At 38.4% G+C, this 27,212-nt stretch overlaps 1 protein-coding gene across 16 annotated transcripts in view; it reads left to right on the forward strand.

The window, feature by feature from the left end:
- The window catches only part of LOC138755133 (arf-GAP with SH3 domain, ANK repeat and PH domain-containing protein 1-like), a 479,430-nt gene that overhangs the window by 435,252 nt on the left and 16,966 nt on the right, over window positions 1–27,212 (forward strand). For 15 of the 16 annotated variants that reach the window (XM_069920508.1, XM_069920497.1, XM_069920511.1 and 12 more), the window contains 5 exons: window positions 5,085–5,310; window positions 9,526–9,702; window positions 16,882–16,951; window positions 22,924–22,982; window positions 25,083–25,624. In XM_069920508.1, the coding sequence (XP_069776609.1) occupies window positions 5,085–5,310; window positions 9,526–9,702; window positions 16,882–16,951; window positions 22,924–22,982; window positions 25,083–25,624 (1,074 nt within the window). The remainder of the gene's footprint in view (window positions 1–5,084; window positions 5,311–9,525; window positions 9,703–16,881; window positions 16,952–22,923; window positions 22,983–25,082; window positions 25,625–27,212) is intronic. The other variant, XM_069920512.1, reaches the window with a different exon arrangement.

Consider the following 27,212-nt stretch of genomic DNA (forward strand, 5'->3'; position numbering starts at 1 on the left):
AAAACTCTTAATATCCTTTTTAATATTGTTTGCCAATCTCCTTTCATAATTTATCTTTCCTAATGACTTTCTTTGTCTCTTTCTGTAAGTTTCTAAAAAATTCCTCGTCCTCTGTTTTCTCACTAAATTTTGCTTCCTTGTATGGCCTCCCCTTTGCTTTTATCCTAGCCTTCACCTCTTTTGTTAGCCACATTGGTGCCATCTTTCCCTTGACAAATTTCCTTTTCCTTGGAATATATCTATCCTGTGTATTTTTCAGGATATCAGGATCAACACTGACTTCCACTTTGTAGCTATGATGGGGCATATTGGAGGATAGTGTTGAAAAGATTGTTAAACATAATTGGATTACTCTTGGAATAATGTTAATATTTTTGGTCTGCACACAAAAGATCTGGAGGCAATTCAAAAGACAGGGAAAAGATTTGCTGGAATGGCATCATAATTGAGTTTGTCCATTTCAAGACTAGCCAGCTATTCTCTCTAGAAAGGGGAAAACTGAGGGGTGGCTGGATGGAGAATTTTTTTAAACTATGAATGATAGGCATGATGTAAAACAAGATGTTGTAGTGGCCCGTGCACAGAGACGCGGACCAGCCCACAAAATGGCTGATGAACACGAAGACCATGCGGACCTGGAGGTGACACTGGCCCTCGTCCCAGGTGACTTCCTGCACTGCAGGAAGTCGGGAACTGGCGGAAATGATGACACAGTGCCCTGACGTCAGTGCCTAAGGCCCTTATAAATGGGACGGACAGTGCAATAAACCAGTCTTGATTTCAAGGCTTTGGGTGTATGTGTTGTTCTCCACATCTGCCTAGTGCGAACGCTACAATGTTCCCCTTTAAAAGGAATCAGAATTAGAAGCTTTAAATATTTGCTTTACATTAAAATCTGAGAAAATTTGTAGTTCTGTTCCAGAGATTACTTTTCTCTAAATCAAAGTAGTCTTTAATAGTAATGTATGACCGAGGAAAGATTGGTGTGATTTTATTTTTCATTTATGGATTAAACATTCAGATCTGTAACCTCAATTTTAAGAAATCTTAAATTAAAACAACTTTGATAGAAAGCCAAAATTACTAAAACATGAGAATATAACAGATACAGTGATTTTTCATGCCTGAATAGCTATCACCTTTGTATTTTGACAGCTGGACTCTCAAAATGATCTTGAGAATTAGTGGCAGTGAGGATAGTCATAGGCTGCAGAATGATATTGATAAGATGGACAGAGCAATGGCAAATGGAATTAACCCTGATAAGTGAAAGATGACGAATTCAGGAAATCAATGGCAGAGAGGATCGCTGGAGTCTTCCATCTTCCCTCCCCCCCCCATGCTCCCATCGTTGACGTGATCTACTGAGATCGTTGTCTGAAGAGGGCACGCAAAATCATTGAGGACCCCGCACACAGCTGTTCCTATTGGAAAAGAGATGCAGGAATATCAGAGCCAGCACCACCAGGCTGAGGAGCAGCTTCTTCCCACAGGCAGTGAGAATGCTGAACGACCAAAGGAACTGCTCACACCAACCATCTGAGACTCTCCTATTTACGAAGCAATATTTATTTATTTGTATATATGTATGCTTGCCCTACATATATATTTGTCTGCATGTATGTTATGTCTGATTGTGTGTCCTCTCCATCAACAACAGCTCTCTAGCCACTGGCTCTGTCCCAACCTCCTTCAAATGTACAGTGGTTCAACCCCTCCTGAAAAAAACCTAATCTTACCCCCACTGTCCCCAAAAATTACAGAATTGTTTCAAAACTTCCTTTCCTCTCTAAAGTCCTTGAAAAAGTATTACATAACCAACTATTTCACTACCGTCACCAAAATAACAGGAAAGTTTCATTCAGGATACAAAGCCCACCACACCATGGAGTCAGCCTTATTGAGGATATATAACGACCCACTCCTCGCCATGGACTCGGGTGGTGCCACTGCTCTAATGCTCCTCGACCTCAGAACAGTGTTCGACACCTTCAATCACACTATTCTGATAGACCGTCTCCAGCAGGAGGTCGGCATCTGTGGTATGGCCCTGAGCTGGTTCAAATCTTACCCCATTGTCAATATGGGCAACTACACATCTGACTCAGGCACCTTCTCCAGCGGGGTTCTGCAAGGATCCATCCTTGGCCCCATTCTTTTCTCACTCTACATGCTTCCCTTCTGCCATATCATTGTAGAAACATGACATCTCTTTCCACTGTTACGCCAGTGACACCTAGCTCTACCTCCCACTAAAACTGGATGACTAGTTAAAAATCACCACCCTCACCAACTGACTGGAAATCATAAAATGTTGGATGGCCTGCAAATTCCTCCAACTTTATGAAGCAAAATCTGTGATCATCCTATTCGCCCCCCCCCCCCTAATTTCACCAAAGGTTACGTGACTCCCTAGGTAATCTATCCATGTTAAATCCTTTGGGGTGCTATTCGACCCTGCCTTCAAATTTGACAAACCTGTCAACACCGTGATGGAGGCCTGCTTTTTCCAGCTTCGCACCATTGTTAAAATAAAACCATACCTCTCACTCAAGGACCTCGAAAGGGTTATTCACAAACTTATCTTCTCGCATCCTTATCCTCTCACGTTTGAATTACGCTAACTCTCTATACAGTGGGATTAGCCAGTCCTCCCTAACCTGCCTCCAATTGGTTCAGAATGCAGCTGCTAGGGTCTTGACAGGTGCCAAGAAGAGGGACCATATCACCTCACCTCTGGCCTCTCTCCAGTGGCTGCCGGTGCAGCTCAGAATCGACTGTTGCTATTTACAAATAAGGCCCTCAACGACCTTGCCCACCTCCACCCCCAAATATCTCTCATCTGTTTATGCCCTACTCCGATCCCAAGCAGCTCAGGTCAGCTATTGCAGGACGCCTGGCTGTTTTACCCACTAAGCGCACACAACGCAGTTGCGAGCCCCAGACTATGGAACAGCATTGCCCTGTCTATTAATTACACTAGTCCCCTCCCTCCACTTCTTTAAATCCAGGTTAAAAACATACCTTCTGTTGTTAGTATTTAATGTCTGAAACCCTTTGTATGTTCCTAAACTCCAACAGCACTGCACTATTTACTGCAATTGTGGTCTGTTTATAACGCCTTAATCCTTGGTTCTGTAAATAGTTGTACTAGTTTCAATCGATTGCCTTGGTTTCTACAGCACTTTGGTCAATGTGCTATATAAATAAAGAACATGAACTTGCCAACATGTTTTGCACTAAGGTTTGGAGAACTGTTTCATTAGGTTGTACTTGTTCAATCAGATAACAATAAACTTGACTTGAAAAGAGTGACAATGAATGATAGGACACAAAGGATTAATAAGTCCAGGGTTTGTTGGAACTTCAGGGTGAAATTGGGAAGGAGGCAAGTAGAATATTGGCCTTCAGCTGGGCCAGTATGAGTAGGGAGTTTATAGTACAGCTCGAGAAAAAATATGAATTCAAATTTGAGCATTGTGGGCAGTTGTGATTGCACATTTTGGGGGACATGATTGTACTGAAGGACGCGCAAAATATATTTGCCAGGATGTTGCCTGGAATGGAGCTTTTGAGTTATGAGGAGAGACTGATAAGATGGGTTTGTTTTTCTTAAGGGTAGACGAGGCTAATGAGGCAGCTGATGATGTTAGGACAAGGAGCTTATATTGGGCAGAACTTGTGCACATCCACTAGGATTTCTTGAAACAATATGCCAACAATCCAACAAGGAAGTGGCTATACTAGACCTTGTATTGGGAAATGAGCCTGGCCAGTTGGAGAGCATTGTGAAAAAAGTAATTCCACCTCATTAAGTTTTAAAATATTTATGGATTAGACTGGACCTCATGGGGAAATTATTAAATTAAGAGAAGACAAATCATAATTTTATTAGGCGGGAGTTGGAAGCAGCTGTTATTGGTTAAATTCACATCCCATGTAAGGGTAGTTTAAAGACCACTAATCAGAATTCAGAACTGTCTTATTTTAGTGAGGAAGGAAGAAGAGCATGGCAAGATTCAGTGAAAAGAAAAAAAGAATTGTGTGGAGGTTTAAGAACCTTAATTCACATGGGCCTCTTAATGGATATAAAGAAATTAGGGAAGAACTCAACAGTGAATTAGGAGGGGGAAAAGGGGCAGGTAATTTTTTTTGTATGTAGGATTATGAAAAATCTGAAGATACCAGAAATAAATTGAGAACAAGAAGGTAGCCATGGAGAGACTAGGACCACTCAAGGACAAGGGAGATTAATTGTGCATGATGTCAGATGAAATGGGCATGGTACTATATGTACTTTGCCTTGGTATTCACCAAGGCAATGGAGAAGGGGGTATAGTGAAATCGATGTGTAGTTCGCTAATATTTGTGGCCATGTAGGGTCTATTGCAGAACATTAAAATGGATAAATTCCCAGGACCTGATGAGATGTATTCCAGGTTATTAAGAGATGAGATTGCGGGATCCTTGACAGATCTTTGAATCCTCTCTAGTTTCAACAGAGGTCCCAGAGGCCTGGAGAGTAACAGTGTTGTCCCTTTGTTTAAGAAGAGCATTGGAGATAATTCAGCAAATTATAGGCTGGTGAAGTCAGTGGTAGCAAAGCTACTAGTGAGGATTCTTAAGGACAGGATTTACATGAGGAACAGGGAAAGTCAATAAGGCTCTGCTTGGCAGGTCATACCTTACAAACTTGATTGAGAGTTTTGGAAAGTGTCAAAGGTGATTGCTGTAGGTAGGGCAGTGAATGTTGTCTATATGGACAACATTTGACGTAGTAAGTGGATCCAGAAGATGAAAACACATGGGTTCCACAATCACCGTAAACTAGATTCAAAATTGGCCTGGTCATAAAAGACAGGGTAGAAATGGAGGGGTTTTTCTCTGACTGGAGATCTGTGACCAATGATGTTCTGAAGGGATCAGTGCTGGGGCTATTGTTGTTTGTGATTATATGTAAATAATTTGGACAAAAATGACAATTTGCCATTGTGATGGTTAGCATGAATATGGTGGGCCATTTTCTATGCTGCATGACTCTGATTAATCCTAGGTTGAATTTAACTCTATTTTTCTCTCATTAGACAAGCCCAATAAAGAAAGAACGTTCTCCAAGACCTCAGAGTTTCTGCCATTCTTCCAGTCTCTCCACACAAGATAAATTAATGATTCCAGGTCTTGGAATAGCACGAGAAAAGCAGCGACTGTCATATGGAGCATTTAGTAATCAAATATACGGCAGTAGCACTGATTCTCCAACATCACCGGCCATTGATGCCCCTCCTTTGCCTCCAAGGAATCCCAGTAAAGGTTGGTGTCTTTATGAAAGAAATATTTTCTCTTAAATGATTTATGAATTATTGCTTATTTAACTTATAATTGCAACATAAATATTCCTAATTAATACAATTGAGGCAGGGTCTCTTTGAATTATGGCTCCGTCTCCACCATTTTGAACATTGGCTATGTTATATTTATCCTGTTAAAATTTGATTACAATTCTTTCTCTTGCTGTTTGACACAAACACTTGAAGCACTCGTTGGTGGATGCATTCAAAAACCCTTCAAAATGGATCATTAACATGAAAAAATAATAAAATGTTAATTATTATTGAGGTTATTTCTTAGAAAGCTAAACATGTCTTATTGCTGCTTAGTCAAAGTTTGAAATCCCATGTTAAATGGGCATAAAATTACAACTTTTCTATTAAAATTTAAAAGCAACTGCCAGAAGTGACAGATTTAAACTGTAATTGAAGTGAAGAAACTTTGTTCTCTTGGCCACCTTGCATGCATGATGCCCAGAAGCTTTCTGAAGTATGTTGCCTTAGCTTGTATTTTGAAGATCACTTTGACAGAAGGGTCAATTAAAAATGTGTACCAAAGTGAGGCACCAGATGAAGCTTTCCAGAAAAAAATCATCAGGTGGTTGTATCCTAAGCTCAGAGGGAATATTGAGAGTCGGAAGATTTGGTTGCTGAAGATAATGGTCTTTCAGAACATACAATATCCCTTCAACATGACATTTCAGAGCTGAAAGTAGACTGACGGTACTTCTGCATATCCTGAAGCATGCCTTTAAAGATCTCTGTTCAAAATTCTCCTTATTTATTTCACCATACTGCTGAGAAAATGATCAATAGTCTCTCCCAATGCCAGTGCAATTTCAATTAGAAGGAGCATTGGCTTGGTTGCTATGCGGCTAAAATGCCATGAAAAGATTACTGTGAGAATGAAGGGCAGTCACCATCATTTAAATTCACACTGTTCAGCCTGAGGTTTTAGCCCGGCTCTATTAATACTATTTGTACTTGAGAATAGCAGTTTGTGCGTCTGAATTCCACTCCTAGGACTTGAGCAAATAAATCTAGTCTGAGCTTTTTGAGGTATTATTGTTTAGTTCTGTTTTTTTAATTGAGATTCCACATCTGTAAAGTTGCCATGAAAGATTCCAACTTCAAACGCGAGCTGGGCCGTTACCCATGGTACCCTGGAAATTAAAATTACTATCAAGCTGTTTACCCAATGTCACTTTGATCTATGTTTATTATCAGCAGTTGAGGAGAATTTACCTTTTTATTGAATTACAGGATTAGCCACAAACACTTCAAAGGAACTTAATTGGCTTTCAGAAATGGATAGGAAAGGTGCTATATATATATGCAATTTTTTTTACCTTTCTGAATATTTCTGAATTTTTTACCTTTTTGATCCTAATTGGGGAAAATAATTTTAAATGCTTCCACCAAGGTGTTTATATGGGAGAAAAGTGAATTGCTGTTTTAAGAAATTCTTTTAGTTGATTGTGTGATGGAGCTGTTATTCGGGTAGATCAAAAAGGAACCTCATTCATTTTGCAATTTCTTTGGAGAAACCTACCAAAAGTGATTATGCTGTTTCGAGCCCAATGGACCCCAAAGCCCAGCAACAATAGATATTCACCATGACAAATGGTTACTTAAACAAAAGTTGTTTTTAATTATCTTTAAACATGAAAACAGAATCAAACTTTAACTTATCTCTATTAACTTAACTAACCCATATTAACCCCCTTCTAATATTAAGCACACGTGTATGATGTGCGTGTAAATTTAAGAAAAGTTCTTTGGTTCACAGTTCAATCTCACTTCTCATTCTTCCAAGTTCACTGGTTGCAGGTAATTCTTATACTGTGCACAGAATTTAACATGTATAAAGTTCACCAGGCTTTGGTAAATGTTTACAGCTTAGGAAGGTTCTCGTAGGGTTTGCAGAGAGATTTGTTGATGAAACTTGCCCCATCAGGATTCTCCAGATGATAACTTCTTTCTTTCTGGCTAGCACAGAGTTCCTATCTGTTCCACTTATTCTAAGAGAAACATCAGACATATAGCCATCTGCCACTCTGGAGCTTTCGCTTTAAATACCAACAAGCTTCCTGCTTGCTTCAGCTGTGACTGTTCAGTCTCTTTCTCTCTTCATCTTCCAACTGCTAGAAAGCCTATGTGATTCTCTCACTTGCCACAAAAGCCCCCACCTTCTCCAGCAAACAATAGGAATTTGCCTTTTGCTCCCATCTGTTGTCTTAGATAAACAAGAACCCAGTAGTGACCTTTCTGTGAGCACTTTGTCGATACTTGCAAACAGCCAGAGTGCCTCCAGTCGATTCATTTGATGACATAATTTCAATTAACACCTACTTGTGAAATGTGCATAGCATTTTCCATAGTTTCTGTAAATTCACTGAATATGAATCTTCAACATTTCAAAAGAGATCTGTTTTAAAGTGTGTGTATGTATGTAACCTACTCTAATTTTACCAATTTATCTCCCAAATACACCCACAAATATTCCATCACAATTTTGACATAGCAGAAAGGATTTTACACTAAATGATCAATCTCAGCAGACTCTGTATACCAATTCACTTCACAGACAACAAGTGACTTAATATGCAGCTACAGCAGTTGCTTATTGTGCTCAGGTCGAAGCATTGTACATTCGAAGATAAATTCCTTGTCTGTTTTGGATGGTGGGAATACTGTATGTGGAATGTTATTTCCTGGTTTGCTGAAGAATCTCTTCTGGTTTTCCAAGGATATTTAACTACATTAAAAAAGCAAACATTTTGTGCATTTCTTGTAACCATTTCATCGGATGCAAGGATCGACAACGAGATAGACAACAGACTCGCCAAAGCAAATAGCGCCTTTGGAAAACTACACAAAAGAGTCTGGAAAAACAACCAACTGAAAAACCTCACAAAGATTAGCGTATACAGAGCCGTTGTCATACCCACACTCCTGTTCGGCTCCGAATCATGGGTCCTCTACCGGCATCACCTACGGCTCCTAGAACGTCCTCTACCGGCATCACCTATGGCTCCTAGAACACTTCCACCAGCATTGTCTCCGCTCCATCCTCAACATTCATTGGAGCGAATTCATCTCCAACATCGAACTACTCGAGATGGCAGAGGGCGACAGCATCGAATCCACGCTGAAGATCAAACTGCGCTGGGTAGGTCACTTCTCCAGAATGGAGGACCATTGCCTTCCCAAGATCGTATTCTATGGCAAGCTCTCCACTGGCCACCAAGATGGAGATGCACCAAAGAAGAGGTACAAGGACTGCCTAAAGAAATCTCTTAGTGCCTGCCACATTGACCACCGCCAGTGGGCTGATATCGCCTCCAACCGTGCATCTTGGCACCTCACAGTTCGGCGGGCTGCAACTTCCTTTGAAGAAGACCGCAGAGCCCACCTCACTGACAAAAGAGGAAAAACCCAACACCCAACCCCAACCAACCAATTTTCCCTTGCACCCGCTGCAACCGTGCCTGCCTGTCCCGCATTGGACTTGTCAGCCACAAACGAGCCTGCAGCTGACGTGGACATTACCCCTCCATAAATCTTCGTCCGCGAAGCCAAGCCAAAGAAGAAAGAAAACCTGTATCGTAACGCTGTAGGGAGTAGCACCAAAGATAAAATGGTCAAACCCTGTAGTGAGACTTGAATCTAAAATTGCCATTCAGATGTGAAAATGTTGGCTCACATTTTTAATACATCACTCAGATTTGTATGATACACAGTGGAAATGCAACTTTTAATCTTTTTGTGGGTGTAACTGGCAAGATCACTAAGCAGGGCTGCCGTTTAGTCAAAAAAGAGTTGGGTTAGGAGGGAACAGGATGGAGGAGGGGAAGAAAATCATTATATTTGGGAATTTTTCTTATATTTGCAGCCTATTTTAACTTTTTCTTAAGCTAATTTCTTATGTATATTTTTCTTTTTATTCTCATTAGTGCAAATTTTCAAATTCTAGTTTTGTACCAGTCATACTTGAAGTGGTAGGTATGAATTTACAAATATAATTATGTGATCACAGTTCCAGCTTTGAAGAATATTTACTTTCTGCCCATTAGTTTTAATCACTGATAGATTATTTTTATGTTTGTTTGATCCTCCATTGCATCGATATTGTTTGCATTCATAACTGCTCTTAACATATCGTGTAGTAGTCAGCTGTGTTTTTGTGCTTCTCCAGCTCCGCATGGCCCAGTCCCTCCTTCACTCCTTCCTCTAGGTCCCCAGATCACAACTGGCAGTTCCACTCTGTCAAAGAAGAGGCCACCACCCCCACCCCCTGGACACAAACGAACCTTATCTGACCCACCAAGCCCGCTACCTCATGGCCCCCAGAATAAAGGTCTGATTCCTTGGGGTGAGTTTTTCTTGTTTTAAATTAATTAAGTTATTGTAGGAAGCAGAAAACTGTATTAATGTTCATTAAGATTGAAATTGATATTAAAGGGGAAAAGGGAAAAAGTTGATTCTTCTTCAATCATTACATCTCAATATTTAAATATAATTTGCTATTATTAGTGCAAGGAAACCAAGTCATCAGAAAATACACTGTCATTTTTAAGAAATTCAAATACCTGTATTTGTGTGCATCATTTCATCGATTATTGTCTAGTTCAATGTAAATTTTCATTGATATGTTTATTTCCTTATCATCTTCATTCCTTACCATTGTCTGGAGCATCCTTGATCATTGTGTGTGTTTTTATTTCCTATGGAATGTATTTTAAAAACAATTTGAGCAGTCAGAAACCCCTTGACCAAGGCAGTACAATCACTGGAAATGCCTTGCATAAACTCTATCTAATTGTTACTATATAGATCAGCTAGGTAAAATTTCAGTCACAGTTAGAAAATACAACATTTGATTTGGCAAAGCTGCAAAATACAACATTTGATTTAGCAAAGCTTATCAACAAAAGGAATTTTGTCTGCTTTTGGAAAATCCTCATGAGAGTATTTAGTTTATTGGGTGATGCTTCTTAGAAAACTGAAGGACTTTTTCCAATGCATATCACTGACAAGTGCAGTATTTATTTGCTGCCCTTTCGTAATTGCTTTCACTTGGCAGGGGTAGTTGCCTTTCGAATCACTCTGGTCCTTGTGGACAAATAATCCCAAAGTACTTGTAGTGAGTTCCAAAATTTCAATCCAGGTCAACTGCAATATATTTCCAAATTAAGATGCCAGTTATTTTGGGGAAGAACTTGTAGGTGGTGCTGCTGCTATATGTCTTCTTCCTTGTTCTTCTAGATCATCTATTCTCAACTTTATTTTGGCTATGACCTCATGAGGACTCTTTTCAAAGTTTATGGGCCCCCTTTCCCGTGAAGCAGTCGTTTAGTTGGTTTCTTCTGTACCTTTCTCCTACTGACTACACAAAAAACACATTTAAAATATTTTATGATTTCAGTCCATCGAGCCCCCCCCCACCTTAAATGTCCTGTGGACCCCCGAGGTGAGGTGGGGGGGACAACTGGTCTATATTGAGAATGGATGTTCTAGATGAGTGGAGTTGTGGGGTTCAGAGATACTACCATGAAAGATTCAGAGAGCTGGAGTTCATCATAAAGATGGTCTGCACTGTAATTTTAATGCATGGTGGGGAATGCGGTACTTGTTAGCCTATTTTTCCTGGAAGGTGTTGAGAATCACACAGCTCACAAAATAAATATATGTGTGATTCTCACTGTAAATGACAGATGTGTGAAGTAATTCATTTCAATAGAAAGAATGAGAAAAGGTCATGCAAATGTAGTAGCACAAATTTATATGTGATCCAGGAACATTAAAAATCTGTAGATGAGCTAGACATCACCACCCTCTTCCAATGGCTGAAGAGCTCTCTCTTATGTGAAGTTAAACAGGAAAGTCTATAGATGCAATACACAAAAGTGCTGGAGAAACTTGGCAGGTCAGAGAGCATCTGTAGAAAGCAAGGGTAGCCAACATTTCAGGCCTGAGCCCTTCATCAGGATATGAGCAAAAAGCAGACAGGCATGGTGTTGTACTTAAATGAAGTGTGCATTCTGGAGGCTTTATAAGTATGATAGTTTCTTCAGACCAACTTCCAAGAGATGGCAAAGAGCAGCATCAACCACTATATATGACTTTTTCCAATGCTCATGACTTAGACTCCATCAACTATGAACATACAAACGAGCAAATTAGAGAAGCAAGCCACCAAGCTCCTCAAGACCTCTCTCAAATTCAGCTGCCAAAAAATTTAAACTATCTTACCTTTGCTTCATGATGGTATGCAAGACCTAATCCTAACCAACTGTCCACAATAGAACCAATTTATCCCGAGCATTATTTTCAATCTTGTTGCAAGGCTCTACCTTATTTCCAAGCAACCTCCCATTAAAGTGGAACTCCTCTTCAAGTCTAATTAGGACAAATTAAGAACTGCTTAACCACCAATACCTGTGCTCTTGAATCAAGATCATGTCAAATGCAGAGGTCGAATTGCAGCAAACAGACAACATTTGGAGCAAAACTCCATAACTGTTCTCTGAGAGGATAGGCTTTACACAAAAAAAAACTGCAAAACAAGGGTACTCTACTCACCTACTCCAACTGTACAATAACGATCTCCAAAAAGAAAACGTGAATCATTTCCCATACTGTGGAAGTCATCTCTTAGGGAAGTCATCTCTTAGTGAAATCAGATGTACTGATGAAATTCACTATCTCCTTCAGTATTCTTGTGGTTGACCAAAAAAAAGGTGTTTTAAGATCAAAATTTCAAACCCTGCATAAAACATGTTGTATACCATACAGTGCCCTACCCTCCTATATGCTTCTGAGACTTGGACTACCAACAGTAGGCATCTTAAAGCATTGGAAAAAGTACGATCAATGCTGTCTCTGCAAAATCTTCCAAGTCCTTTAAAAGAATAGGGAAACAAACAGGTTCCCAACCTAAATTAAGACCTTGATTACTCTCAGTCGGCTCTTTTATGCAGAAAGTTGTTTCTTAGCCTGTAATGAGAAAAGATTATCAGCTGGACAACTAAAAAATACATAGGTAGGATGGACAGCCAGTTCTTTTTTCCCAAGGTGACAATGGCAAGTACCAGACGACAACCATGAGTGGAGGAAAGTTTAGGGGAGATATCAGAGGCAATTTTTTTTAATATAAAAGGCTTATGGGTGTGTGGTTGAGAAGAGATGTCAGCACAACATCATTGGCTAAAGGGCTTGTACTTTGCTGTAATGTTCTAAAATTCAAGAATGTTGTCTGAACATCCTTGGAAAAGATCCAACATTCCCACTGACTTTTGGTAACTGTTTAAAAACTAACAACCCTTTTAATTTTGTTTGGGACTAAAGGGACTTTGTTATCACTAACAGCATTGTAAAATTCACCAGACAATGGTAAATTCGAAATAATAGTTTTTTTATTAAACTGTTAATAACATAACATTTCTTACTTAACTCTAAATTTAACCCCACTTTGCGCAAACGTAAATGAGTGTGTGTAATAAAGTCCCACTCTGAAAAGTCAATATTTAAAACTGCAGCATAATTTAAATCTTCTTTGAAGGTCTTAAATTTTCAGTTCAGAAATAATTATAAAGCACTTTTAAACATCATATCTTCAGGCCTCTTTAAACACAATTCTTTCAATGAGTTGTCCTTGAGATATATTCAAGCAGAAGTGACCATCTTTTGAACAACCAATGAATCTCCTGTGAAAAGGAGAAATCAAGTCCTGTCTTCCCAGGATCAAATCTTCTACTTTTGAATGAGGACTTTGGAATCTGTTTTCCAAACAAAACTGCCCTCTCTATCTTAAAGAGCAGGTAGAGGCAGGCTTCTCTTTTGAAATCTACTTATTCTGTGACTCCCTTTTCTTAGAAGTAAAACATAACAGCACCTATTCTGATTACTGTAATTCAACCTTGTCTTCCACAAGGTTTCAACTCCTGTGTGTCACAGAGATTTGACTTCTGAAACTGATCCAAAAATGGCTGAATTCGATAATATATTTCTCTGAGTCATGTGACAGTTACATTATCAATGAGGTCAGTCCCAATTCTTGGAAACCACATGACTATTAGTCTTATTTCTACTAAACTTCTTAAATTTTTCAAAATCACTCCATATCCATGACAACTTCTGACCTCATCTCTGTTCAAGAGACTTAAGTGGTTTGGTTTAAAAACAGATAGCTTCCTTCAGCCATTCTTAGATACTTCAGTTTTTTAATAAAGCTAACACTCCATTGTTCTTGAATGATTAAGACCCACTTCAGATCCATTAGCTCTATCTTATTAAACACTGTGGCTCTGAGAATGTACTCTCTTCTATGAGTATAATGTAAATGTACTGTGAGATGTGTGTGTAACCCTGTAAACAAACCTCAACTAACCTAAGACATATTTATAAGAAATATAGCTTAACATTAATATAGATCCATTACAGTAACCCTTATCCATGAAGGCTCAAAGTGAAAAAGGCACATTTGAAATGGTACTGAAAATCTTGAAATCCATGCATCATGAGCACAAAGAAACCCAGTATTAATGGCAGAAGAAACACATCATCTCCCAAGTTCCCCACCTGCTCGTCTTGTCCAGCACCTCCTGTCCTATCTATGGAAAAGCCTGTAATTCCTTTGTTGACCACCGAATTCAGAAATGGAGTGAAATCAGTCCTTCTCAATCTTGAGGAGACAAACCCAACTGCATCATTATTCTCCTTACCAGGAATACAACTGTTAAAATCATCAGGGAGATTGTTAATTATCAATAGCCCTGACATTCAAAATCACTCAAACTGTTAAATTAACCATGTGTTCACATTTTATAAAAACAAAGTTTAAAAATTGAAATAAAATCAGTGGGGTAAACTTTAAATCAATTCAATTGTGAGAGAGAGAGAGAGAGAGAGAACTTCCCCTGCAGTTGTTTCTTCCTATTAAAATTAGTGGCTGTTCTGAATTTAGGCCAAGTTAATCAGGGCTATCTTTAAGGGAAATTTTCCCCAAATTAATGTTGGGAAATCTGTGAAGGTTTGAACTCATCCTATTGGGCTTCCAAAAGTTTCATGTCAGTGGCCGTTGAGAATGCAATCTGCTATGTAAAAATTCACCCGGCCCAAATTTCTTCATGGTGGCAGATGGTCTTTGCAATGGGCAAGAATTTTAAAATCATGGTCATACCAGATTGTGTCCTAATTCAACTTCTTCTTTATTGGTATATGGACTTAAAAATGTACAGATTGTGTGAGTAATCAGGTTAAGAAAGTGTATGGACTGATAAAACATATGCCAACTCCAAGGGGATCGTGATAAATGGATGGAACTGTCGTGGAACCTTGTGTAAATGCAGTGGCGCAGAAACTGAGAAAGAATAGCAATGACATTAGAGTATGTCAAGCTTATATTTTCAGTGTGGATAAGAATGAAGAAAAGTTACTGAGATATGCAAAGAATATGAAAAATGTACAATTTATAGGTGAAGATTATCTTAAATAGAAAGTACTTGATTTTCCTTAATAGAATTCACACCATAATTACTGTGTTAACCTGAAAATCCACTCCCATACTGGTAGGTATACTTAGGAAGGTAAACGTTCCAGATCTTATGATGGAATAATACGCAATTTAATTACAGAACAACTCCGATTATCCAAAATGGTCTGGTAAACGTTTTTTTCTGAGAACTGATCATTTTTTAAAAACAACCCAGTAGCAACAGAAAATTACTTGTATCAATGTTTAAACAACAACAACCAATAAGGGAAGGCCCTTTAAGCATTAAAATAATGTTTAATTCTTACCAAAAAAAAGCTGGCTGCCACTGATCCCCGACATGTCCCAACCACTGATCACACATATGTACCGCTGCCACTGATCCCCGGGACCATTCACTGGCTGGACAGCAGACTTCTGTCTTCCCAGTCACTGGAACTCCCAACCCCAAGTCCCAACTCGGAATCCTCCCATAGGCTTACCACACGCACACCGGGGAGTCCGGTGTGTGTGTGCGGTAGTAGGCCGAGGGGACCATTAGAAATCAGCGTCAAGAGCTCCACTGTGTTGAGGAGAGAGGGAAGAAAGGGGAGAAGAGGGAGGGAACACCACTGAGCCTGAGGTTCCACTCCTACCCAGAAGCCCGAGGTCCTGCTCCTACCCAAGAGGTCGCTATCCTTGATGATGCCTGGAGAACGGATTCTTCTGACTGCTTCCAGCTGGGAGACAGTGGCATGCAGTTAAAGAAGGAGAGTTGGAGAGAAAAGTCAATAGGGGAAGGTAAAGAAGAAATGGAAAGAGAGGAAGGAGTTATCTGAAGTGAGGACAATTGTCGTTCTAATTACATGTTGGGTGAATTTTTTTTGAACATGTGAGTCAGTTCGGCTCCAAAAAATTTTGGATAAATGAGGATTTCGGGGAATCCAATTTTAGACAATCGGAGTTGTACTGTAATTATTTTCTCCTGGCATAAAGAATGCTTTCATTTAATCTTATTACTGACACTAGTTTTCAGCATCTGTAATATTTTTTGTTTCCTGGTTTACAATATCTATTTTGGAGATATTAGAAGATACTTTTTTCTCGAAGAACATGGTCAATCTATTTTTCAGTTTTCTAATTGAATGGAGTTAGGTTTGCAAAATTTGAAATTATAATTTTGTAACCAAAAAAATCTGTTAATAACAGATGGGTATTTTCTAGCAAAGGGATATTGGTTTCTGAGATTTGTGCTGTGTCCACAAACATTTTGTGATGGTTTCAATGATACCTGACAGATAATGGAAATAATTTTCAAGATGGTCCCTTCACAGGGAAATTGTAATGTGAAACAACAAAGATCTCTGCAATCAACCAGAATTAAAAATCCTTACCAAGATACTGCAGAATTTAAATCAAGAACTATAAATTACATTTGCTAATTAATGTACATAAACCAAATTAAGAACTGAAGGAGATGGATGGATGTTGATCTGTCTTTATTAAACTTTTCATGATGGTTATAATATAAATGAATGAGATTCCACACTTTTAAAATTAAAATAAAAAAAATGTATAAAATTAATGACAGCATTAAAATACATTTTTACCTGAATGGACAAACTCTTACTTTGGAATGCTTGGTTGAGCTCAATTGTGTATTTTAATACCAATTCTATGTGCATGGAACCAGTACTGCAAAGCTTCTGTCATAGATGGAAAAATCAGACAACAGCTTCTGAACATCCATGTTTAGTGGTGAATGTGTGAACATTAGAAGTTAATTTGTACCCTTTTAATACCTCTCTGTTATTTCTACAAAATCAGTGCTACTGATTTGACATCAAAAATCCCATTTATAAAATATTAAAAATATAAAAATTGTTGGAAACTATGCATGAAGATAAGTTATTAATTTGATGCAAGTTCTAATTTGGGTTGTTAAAATTATCAGTGATTAATGTACATGATGTTTATCTATCATGTTTCAACATTTAATGATATTGGGTTACAAAATATGAATTACAATCAGTTTTCCTGTACAATGTTGCTTCAAACTAAAATATAATTCTCTCTTAGGCACAGAATCTGGTCCCCCACAGTCGGGTCGAATGGGAAATAAGTTTGAGGGACTGCCTCAACAATCAAGGTAAGAATGGATGGGGCCTCATTTTTATACAAAACTGACTTTTTAAAAATCCTTCCAATTTTTTTTTAAGTATCCAGTTTAAAGCTGAATTAATTACCTTGCTAAAGCATATCAATATGTATTGAAAATTGCATTTGTGTAATGATACTTGCCTGTTAAGATTTTAAAAGAAATAGCTACAAAGATGTTTATTGGTCATGATTGTCCAAATTTGTAATCATAGAAAGATTTCTGTAAATTAAAAAATGACAGCTGCAACACACTTAAACTAAACCAATGCCTGCCAAAAAAGCAAGCTGCGTGAGTTAAACATCTGTGGGGAATTGTCAACATTTTGGATTTTGATTCTTCAACAGGATATTTATTGGGATTTATATACATCTGAAGGTGCTTTTTTGGCTAATTTAAATTTACCTTTATTAGATGAAGAGGATATTAGGGAATTGGATGGTCCATTTACTGATTTGGAACTTAAGGAGGCATTACAATCTCTGCTGAGCGGGAAATTGCCTGGAGAAGACGGATTTACAATGGAATTTTATAAAGAATTTCATGATTTGCTACTTCCTGTATATACAAATGTACTTAAACAAGCAACTGATACAGGTTTATTTCCAGAGTCGTTTTCAAGGATATTCCAAAGAAAGATAGAGACCCATTAAAAGTAGCTTCAAATAGACCAATATCTTTATTGAATGCCGATTACAAGATCGTAGCAAAGGTATCAGCAAACAGACTGGCTAATTTCTTACCAAAATTTGTACATGTGGATCAAACAGGATTTATCAAGAATAGGTATTCAGCTGATAACATTACTAAATTGATGACAATAATTAATGCTTCAAGACAGCAATTCAACCAACCAATGATACTTGTGCTAGATATGGAAAAGGCTTTCGACTGTGTGGAGTGGAATTTTTTATTTTAGGTGTTAGAAAGATTTAAATTTGGACCACTCTTTACTGGTTGGGTTAAAGCATTATATACTAATCCTTCTGCTCAGGTGGTGACAATGGGCAGATTTTGCCGGTATTTAATTTGTTCAGATCAACTAGACAGGGCTGTCTGCTGTCACCAGCCTTATTTGCATTAGTTATAGAACCTTTGGCTCAAGCAATTAGGCAAGAAATTTATATTAAGGGAATTACAATTGGTGGGTAAGAGTATAAAATTAATCTGTTTGCAGATGACGTGTTGATATATCTGTGTCATCCTAAAAGTTTTTTTTAGAATAATTTCAAAATTTGTTGAAACAATATGGGGTAATTTCGGGTTATAAAGTAAATTGGGACAAAAGTGAGATATTACCAATATCGGATGAAGATTATTCAGATTGTAGACAGTTTACGAAGTTTAAATGGTCCAATAAAATTAAGTACTTAGGAGTAATAATGGATAAAGATTATCAAAATTTATACAGCTTAAACTATATGCCTCTATTAAATAAGATGAAATTTGATTTAAATAGATGGAAGAATTTCCATTAACTTTGATTGGATGAGTTAATTGCAGTATTTATTTCAATCCATTCCAAGTGCTGTACTGGGAAAATTTTTAAAGGAATTTAATAAAGCAGTTCGTTTGTTTTTATGGAAAGGTAAGTTGTCCAGAGTTTCTATGCAAAAGTTGACATGGAGGTATGACTTAGGAGGTCTCCAATTACCGCATTTTCAGAATTATTGTGAAGCAGCACAATTAAAGTTTATTAATAGGTTGTTTGATATTGATCAACCTCCGGTATGGGCGAAGGTGGAGTTGGACCAGATTCAGGAGAGAAATATACATCATTTTATATGTAAATGGAATCCATCGCTTTTACAGCAGTATAAACTGCCAGTATTGAGACATTTGATGAGTGTATGGTATAAACGGAATCACATTATAGGATCGAAAGGCATCAGAACCAAATCCCATTTTCCTTGAATAATCCTTATTGAAAGATTGGGAATCCAAAGGTTTGCTACTAGTGGAGGATTGTTTTGAAGCAGGTCTATTTCTTTCTTTAAATAGATTTAGAGAGAAGTTTGGTATATCATCAAACTCTTCATTTGCTTATTATCAAGTACGAGATTTATTGTTAGAAAGTTTTGGTAGAGAGTCAGTATTACCTGGTCAAACGAAATTTGAGAAACTAATTGTTGATAAAGGGGAAAAAGGGATTTGTTTCAGAAAAGTATATATTACTATAGGAAAAGATGATGAAGGTTGATATATTTAAAACGAAAGATAAATGGGAGAAGGACCTATCAATTCCTATATCTATGGAGGAGTGGTCTAATATGGGTGTTGACAGCGTTATGAAGTTAATTGATGTGCAATGTAGTTTGGTTAATTATAATTTTTTGCATCAGTTATATTTAACCCCTTAAAAATTGAAAAAATATGGATTTAGTGTATCAGATTTGTGTTTTTGGTGTGGCGAACAGACAGGTACTTTTTCACATTCAGTATGTACAAAAGTCAGACCATTTTGGGGAAAAAATTATTAAATTTTTGCGAGATTTATTCAAGATAGGTCTATATGTTGATCATGGGTTTATGTTTATTGGGATATATGAATAACGACAGGTTTGCGATTGGAGAAACCTCAACTTGCATTTGTACGTCTGGGGCTGGCAGTAGCTAGAAAATGTATAGCTGTCACTTGGGAAAAATGATGTTGAATTGGGTTTACAAAGATGGCACAACATAATTCAATCATCTATTTATTTGGAAAAGATAACTTATAATTTGCAGAATAATTATTCTTTTTTTTGTTAAAATGTGGAGTTTGTATTTGGAATGTATGGGTTTGGATGTTAAGTAAAAGTTTTTATTTATAACAAAAGATATAAAAAGATGGCACACCAAATAGCCACCTGTTATAATCAGTATTATTGTCTTTTTTTTTAAAAAAAGAGCTCCGAAGTGGGTGGGTTGTAGGGGGTGGGTTAGGTGGGAAGGGGGAGGGGGGTAGTAGGGGGTTGTTTTAAATGAGTATATTGTATATGGTTTTTTTCGTAATATTCTTAAATAAAATTTTCCAAAAAAATAATAAGCAGGATGAAGAAAGGGAATTCGGTTGATGTTATGCATTCGCATTTCAGAATGTGTCATACACATGGTTATAAGACCTCATGGTTTTGGAGGTATTATATCAGCATTAATAAATATTTATATCAGATAAATAAAGGACTGTGGATTACATGGCACAAGGGATTGCAAGTAGTAACTGGTAGATTTCTACTCAGTCGATGTAGCTAAATTTATTGACAATATAAAATTAGTTTGGAAAGCAGATTGTGAGGATAAAAATAGTTAAAGGAGTGGGCACAAATTTGGCAGATGGAGAGTAACCTGTGTGGATATTAAGAAGAATTGAAACATAATGTTTACATGGAGAGAAGCTACATAACAATGCACTACAGAATGATCTGGGTGTCCTCGAACCCAAAATATGCAGAGACCAAGTACCGTATGTTTCGGCGTATCAGACGAGCTTCAGATAAAACGGGTGCCCAATTTCAGCCTGAATGTCATGGCTTTATCATATATTTTATATCCCCCACAAAATGTGTTGACTGAGCTGGTCTGTTGACTGAGCTGTTGGGCTTAGCCAGAAGATGGGTGTCATCATGGAGCCTTCAGCAAAATGAAGAAAGTGTGACGATGATTTATTGTGGGACACTAACGATGAGGCAGAAGCGGACTCATTAGATACACTGGGACCTGTATGATTTCAGTATAAACAGTGAGATTCCAGATGTGCTTGCGAGTTCATTGTCTCAAATGGTGATAATGATTTTGAAGGATTTTAGATGTTTTTTTTACACAATAAAAATGTCTTTCTAATATACCAATATCTTAAAAATTTGTTGTAGTGTGGGGTCTGATTGGGTTATGGAACCAATTGAGTGGTATTTTGAGTAGAATTTTAAAATCAAGTTTTTGTATCTGGCCTGTTAGACGATCCCTGTTTTTGACACCTTTTTTGGGTGCTTCAAGGGTCATCTTGTATGCCGAATATATACAGAATTAGGTAGCCAAATGAAATATTTGCCTTTATTTCAAAAGGCGTGGAGCCTAAAAGTTGGAAATTCCTGCTACAACTGGACAGGGAATTGGTTAGATCATACTAAGAGTATAGGATTAGTTTAAGAAGAGATGTACATTGAAAGAAGTTCAGACAAAGTTCTCGGTTAACTCTCAGGATGAAAGACTTATTCTGTGAGGAAACATTGAGCTGGTTGGACCTGCACTCTGTAATTTAGAAGAAAGTGTGTTTTCCCATTGGGATGAAGAGGAATTTCTTTTCCAGGGGTTTCAAATTTTTGGAATTGCATACCTCATTGGGGTTGAAAGACTAAATATATTCAAAGTCAACTTGGTCAGTGGTTTGATATATCGGGTAGTCAAAGGTTCTGGGAACCTGGAAGGAGAGTGAGGGAGAGAAATAAAATGGGATGCAGAAATTAGATTTGTAAGTTTGCAAAAATTGGCGAATTTGTGAATAGTGAGGAAGATTGTCAAAGGATATAGATCAGTCAGAGGTTTAGGGTGAGAAATGGGAGGTGAAATTTAATCCAAGCAAATGTGAGGTGTTGCATTTTGTAAGGTCAAATGAAAGATGGAAGTATACTGTGAATGGCAGGACCCTGAGGAGCACAGACCAAAAGGATGATCTTGGGGTACAAGCTCACTGTAAGTGGCAACACAAGTAAATAAGGTGGTAAAGGAAGGGTATGGTATACTTTCCTTCATTAGTTGGGACCTTGAGTATAAAAGTTTGGAAGTCGTGTTGCAGCTGTATTGGATTTCTGTTAAGAGAATGAATAGATATAGGGCAGCACAGTAAAACAAAAGACGGTGCTGCTACCAGACCTTTCCAGTCCTTCATGGAGTTAGCATTTTCTCTCTGTGACTGTATGAATTTCCCCTCCTGCTTCCCAAGGGAGGAAATGGTAAATTATTCTCTGGGTAGGTAGCAGAAGAATGATCATGTTAAAGGCAAATTTGTTATGTCCACATCTAACCTCCAGTATGTTCTTAACATTTAATAAGATAAAATTGGATCTGATTAGGAATGGAAGAAACTAACAATTTAAGTTTGTCCAAATTATCTACAGACATTACCCATTTCTGATTTACACTAGACAAGATCCTAGGCTGTGCTGGGCCTTGCCAATCAGATAGGAAGACTTTGCCCAGAATTATCCTGAAAGATAGAGCATAGTCTAACACAGTGAAAACACATAAGTGCTGGAGGAACTCAGCAAGTAAATCTTCAGGGTAATTACCTTGAAGGGCTCGGACCTGAAACATCAATTCTACATCTTCACCTTCTACGGACGCTGCGTACGAGACCTACTGGGCTCCTCCAGCATTTCCGGGTTTTTACTACAATCACAACATCTGCAGACTTTCATGTTTCACTATAGTCAAACACACCACAGGCATTGTCTTCCTTTGGCTTGGCTTCGCGGATGAAGATTTATGAAGGGGTAATGTCCATGTCAGCTGCAGGCTCGTTTGTGGCTGACAAGTCCGATGCGGGACAGGCAGACATGGTTGCAGCGGTTGCAGGGGAAAATTGGTTGGTTGGGGTTGGGTGACTATTCAGCTATGGACATATGAGTCTCCACTGTATTTATTGTAAACATTCTAGGACCAGTTGGGTTTTAATGAATTGTTGATTCAAACTATTAATTAAACCCAAAGTGTGCTCGGTAGTAATCAAACTATTTATAACCAAAATGGGTTGAAGTTCATTGTTAAGAGAAGTATGTGATCAGTGTGTTTCTGACATCCATGTCTATGTAATGCAATACAATACCCATGTAAGCAAACAATCTGCTCTTATTACCATAAAGAGCTGGAGCAGCACAGAATGAGAATTTCAAGAGATCATATTCCTTTAAAGATGCTGTGATTTTCTTGCTGCATGTTTCACAAAAAGTCACTAATTTTAACTTCTAACTATCTTATTTATATAGTACTGGAACCACAAAAACTGCCTTAGGCCCTCGAGTGCTTCCAAAACTACCTCAAAAGGGTAAGGTTGAAATGTTGCATTCAAATATTTGTCCTATATCCTGATATTTTTCATTTATTTACTTTTGGAGTCTTTTTTCACTGATAATGTATTATTTGTTATTTTTTTTGTCTGTGTGAACTAGAATCTAGTTACTTCAATCTCCCAACAATATCAAGTTTGCCAGATAATTCAATCTTTACTCTTATCAAAGGGTACAAATGCTCAATAAACATCCTCAAATTAGTCAGTCATACCTTTGCAAGATACCACATTGTTTGGAGCACCAGTTTAGTTCCATTCTCGAAATGGTTTTGAATGTAAAATTTCAAACTTAAAAACTCATCTTAAATGAAATATAAAATGTATAAATGTATGTAAGCAGAGTTTATAAATTTCCAGCAATGAGATTTGCTCAAACCTCCTTCTAGGAACATTGTTGTCCTTTCTGTTAAGATCTCCAATGCTATAGTTGTTTACCAAGTCCTACAGCAAATGCTCAGGAGCCTTGTCGCTCTCTGCGCTGTCTGGAACCACAGATATAGATCCCTATTTCTTCTCAGTCCAAAATGCTGTTCACATAAGTTATCCTCTTTACCACCTAACTCAATTTCACTGCATCATTCTTTGCACTTTCCTTTGAACTCCCTAAAGATTTTGGATCTTTCTGCTCTAAAGTAGTAAAATGCCTCTTTTTCTCATCTGCTGGAAAATCTCCAGATTATCCTGCCTTCTTCCCTGAGTTACCCATGAGGTTGTTAGGTATTAATCAGGCTGCAGAACGCTAATTTAATTTTCATGAATTAACCTTACACCTGTATAACTATTTCTAGTCCTTTTCAATCTGACACCCTAATACCATTTGCCAAATTTCCGACAGTTCAATGTAAGTTGTTGCAATTCCCTTTATTTTAATGTTTTCTAACATAGGTGCGGAGTTCCTAACCAATTTTTAACATGGGGATGGTGGTCTTTGTCTTGTGGCATTTCCAATATGCCACAATATGACTTCTGTATTGTACCTTATCTTGAAAATAACAGACTTTGAGAAGTACCTATCAAGAAACTTTCAGGAAGAGTGGTAGAAAAACCAAGATTCAAACACTTTATTAGATTATGAAAACTATGTGAAGAATTGAAGTGCAAAGAAAAATGTGCCAAGTTGTCAAATAGTAAGAAGTTGGAGAAAGAATTACAATTTCATTTACTGTCTTAAAGCCTCAATCCCTGAGTGCATCACATTTAAATGAACAGTTAAAATGTGGTCACTCGTTGCAGGTGGCATACAACAAGGTTTCTCAAAAAGTTGGTCCTGCGGCCATTAAGTATTCATATTCACTGTCCCAGTTTTCAAACACATTTGGAAGGACGAGGAATCCATGTAAATCTTAAGTTGGACAAAATGAAATAAAAACAAATCTCTGGTTTTGTGGAGGAACCATTGATAGAAAAGAAGCAGTCATGATGTGAGAGAATCTTGAAGACTTGCTTTATTCATAAAAACAAGATTTAAATCACGAAATTTGCAGCTCAGTTTCTCAGTTCTGCCAAGTCACTAAGTTAAGCATCTCCTCATCATACATTGGGAACATTAAGAATTGGCAGGAGAACAGTTAGTTTTCTGATATGATATACGGGGAGTCCATGAAATCTACGTGTCAGTTGAAAGAAACCTGGAGAAGTCGATTCAAATGGTACAATACAGATGTGATAAAAGTTTTTTTAATTTTGATTAGAACTGATTTTCATTTTGATGAACAGTTTAATACAGAAAAATCCCTGTTATCTGGAATTCAAGCAAATGGCAGCCTCCATAAAATTGCAGAAAATAAATAAGTTTGAAAAAAAAATACAGAAGTATAAATTCCAACCCCCTACCTCCACCAAACAGCACTCAATTTGCCAATCATACAATCTCAAGCAGTCTGAAAATTCTCTTATCTGACATCCACTCATCTCCATAGGTGTTCGATACCAGGGGTTTTATTGTGTTCCTTATCTTTTTTTATGTTGTGAAATGAATTCCAACTGGTATTTAGTACTGGTATTTATTCTTTAATTTTTTTTTAACTGTCAAGATCTTAAGCACACAACTAACCATGCATCCATCTTTACTACTAGTGTCCCTGAGAAAGATTGATAGTATTCATCACAGTTCCATCGATAAATCCAGTCCAGAGCCCTTCCAGAAGCCGCCTCCTCCTGGGGACCTGCCCCAGAAGCCGCCTCCTCCCGGGGACCTGCCCCAGAAGCCGCCTCCTTCCGGAGACCTGGCCCAGAAGCCACCTCCTCCCGGGGACCTTCTCCTGAAGTTGCAGCCTCCCGGGGACCTGCCTCAGAAGTTGCCGCTTCCCGGGGATCTGCCTCAGAAGTTGCCGCTTCCCGGGGACCTGCCTCAGAAGTTGCTGCCTCCTGGGGACCTGCCCCAGAAGCCCAAAGACCTTCCACCAAAGCCACTGCCAGGAGATATCCCACAAAAATCCCACATAGAAATCATCCAAAAGCCTCAGTCTGGGGAGACATCTCAAAAACTTCAAGCTGAAGAGATTTCTTCAAAACAACTGCCTGGAGACACACCACAGAAGCAGCCAACTGATGATACAAACGAAACATCGTCCAGTCTGCCTGAGACTCCTGTACCTCTGCCACGAAAGATAAATACAGTAAGTGTATGTTTTTTCTAGATTGAATTTAATTTGCAAACCTGCATTGAGAGAGTGAAACAGAAAATGGTAAATAGCTCAATGAAATAATGTTTATAATTTTCAAAGAAACATTGATCTTCTTTGCATAGGACAGAACCTCATTCATTTTGCATGAGGGAAAAAAATTAGGTTACAGTACTTTTGAGAGCTTCACACCAAACATTTTTCTGCATCTGAGGTTTCACTCCGAGGATCAATTAAAGGAAAAAAAAATGTTTTTGGAGCTTGGCCAAACATTGGTAATTTTTAAGTTCACAGATGGTTAAGAAATTTAGTCACTCTATATCTTTGTTTTATTTATTCTTATGACTCAGTATCAGCTAGTTCAGTCTTTGCAGGGAACAGTGTTGGACAGGGATTTCTTGGATTTGGGCTGAGCAAGAATGAATATATCCAAGCCCTTAGAACTATCAACAATATGAACAAGAGCAAGCCATTGGTCCACCATTCAGTTTTGTCATGGCTGATCCAGTTTATGTCAAATCCACTTTCTTATTGTGATGAACTGCTGTACACTCATTAATCTGGTTCTGCCCCATTACAGTGACTGAACCCATAGTTCCTCCCTCTTGACCCTCTGTAAAGGCTTCAACACCATAACCTCTCCCCAGAAAGCCTGGGTCACAGCACAGGATGACCTTCAAGTTTATTGCAATAAAAGCCTATAATTCTGTAACTCGTCTTTTGAGTGCATCAATTTTATTTACAATAATTTTTTTCCAAGGATGGAACACGTCTTGAAGCTTGACAAGCTGGCGATTGACCCACAATCGCCAGAAGCCTCAAAATACTTTGAACTCTGGCTACGCTGCTTTGAGGTTTTCCTACAGAACTCCACCAGCGTCATTGCCATGGAGGCAAACAAGCTGCACCTACTTTTCTCCCAGGTCAGGCATTGAGTGTTCCTAATGATCGGGGATGCCTCAACTAAAGGGAGGCAATGGACATACTCAAGGACCAGTACAGGGAAAAAGTCAATGAAGTATACACCAGGCACAGGCTGGCTACCTGCAAAAAGTGACCGAGTGAATCGAGGGCTGAGTTCCTCTGGGCCCTGCTCGCAACTTCCAGTCAGTGTCAGCCGCCCAAAACACCTAATCCAGGATGCCTAAGTCGCAGGCGTTAGGTCAGACTACATGTGCCAGAGGCTACTCAAGCAGAGTAAGTTCAACATAAGAGGGGCGACCGACCTCATGAAATTGCTGGAGATCACCCTCCGTAACATGGAAGCACACTTGGCAAATGGCGCAGTTTCCTCATAGGGGCAGCCATCTTGGGATGCAGGTCCACAGGCCAGCAGCCCGCTAACACATTCGATGAGCGAACCCACCATAGTCTCATTCTCCCAGGAGCACCCAAAGTGCTACTTTTGCAGCTAACCAAAGCATCCCGAAAAAACATTGCCTGGCGAAAGACGCTACATGCTTGAAGTGCAGAAAGGAGGGGCACTGTGCAAAGGTTTGTCGATCACAGTCGCCTTCAGATTCCAGCACCACCACATGCGCAGCTTGGGAGCCACCTTCTTGGCCACTATCAGCTTCTGAGA

This window comes from Narcine bancroftii, chromosome 2 (assembly GCF_036971445.1).
Source record: "Narcine bancroftii isolate sNarBan1 chromosome 2, sNarBan1.hap1, whole genome shotgun sequence".
NCBI lineage: Eukaryota > Metazoa > Chordata > Chondrichthyes > Torpediniformes > Narcinidae > Narcine > Narcine bancroftii.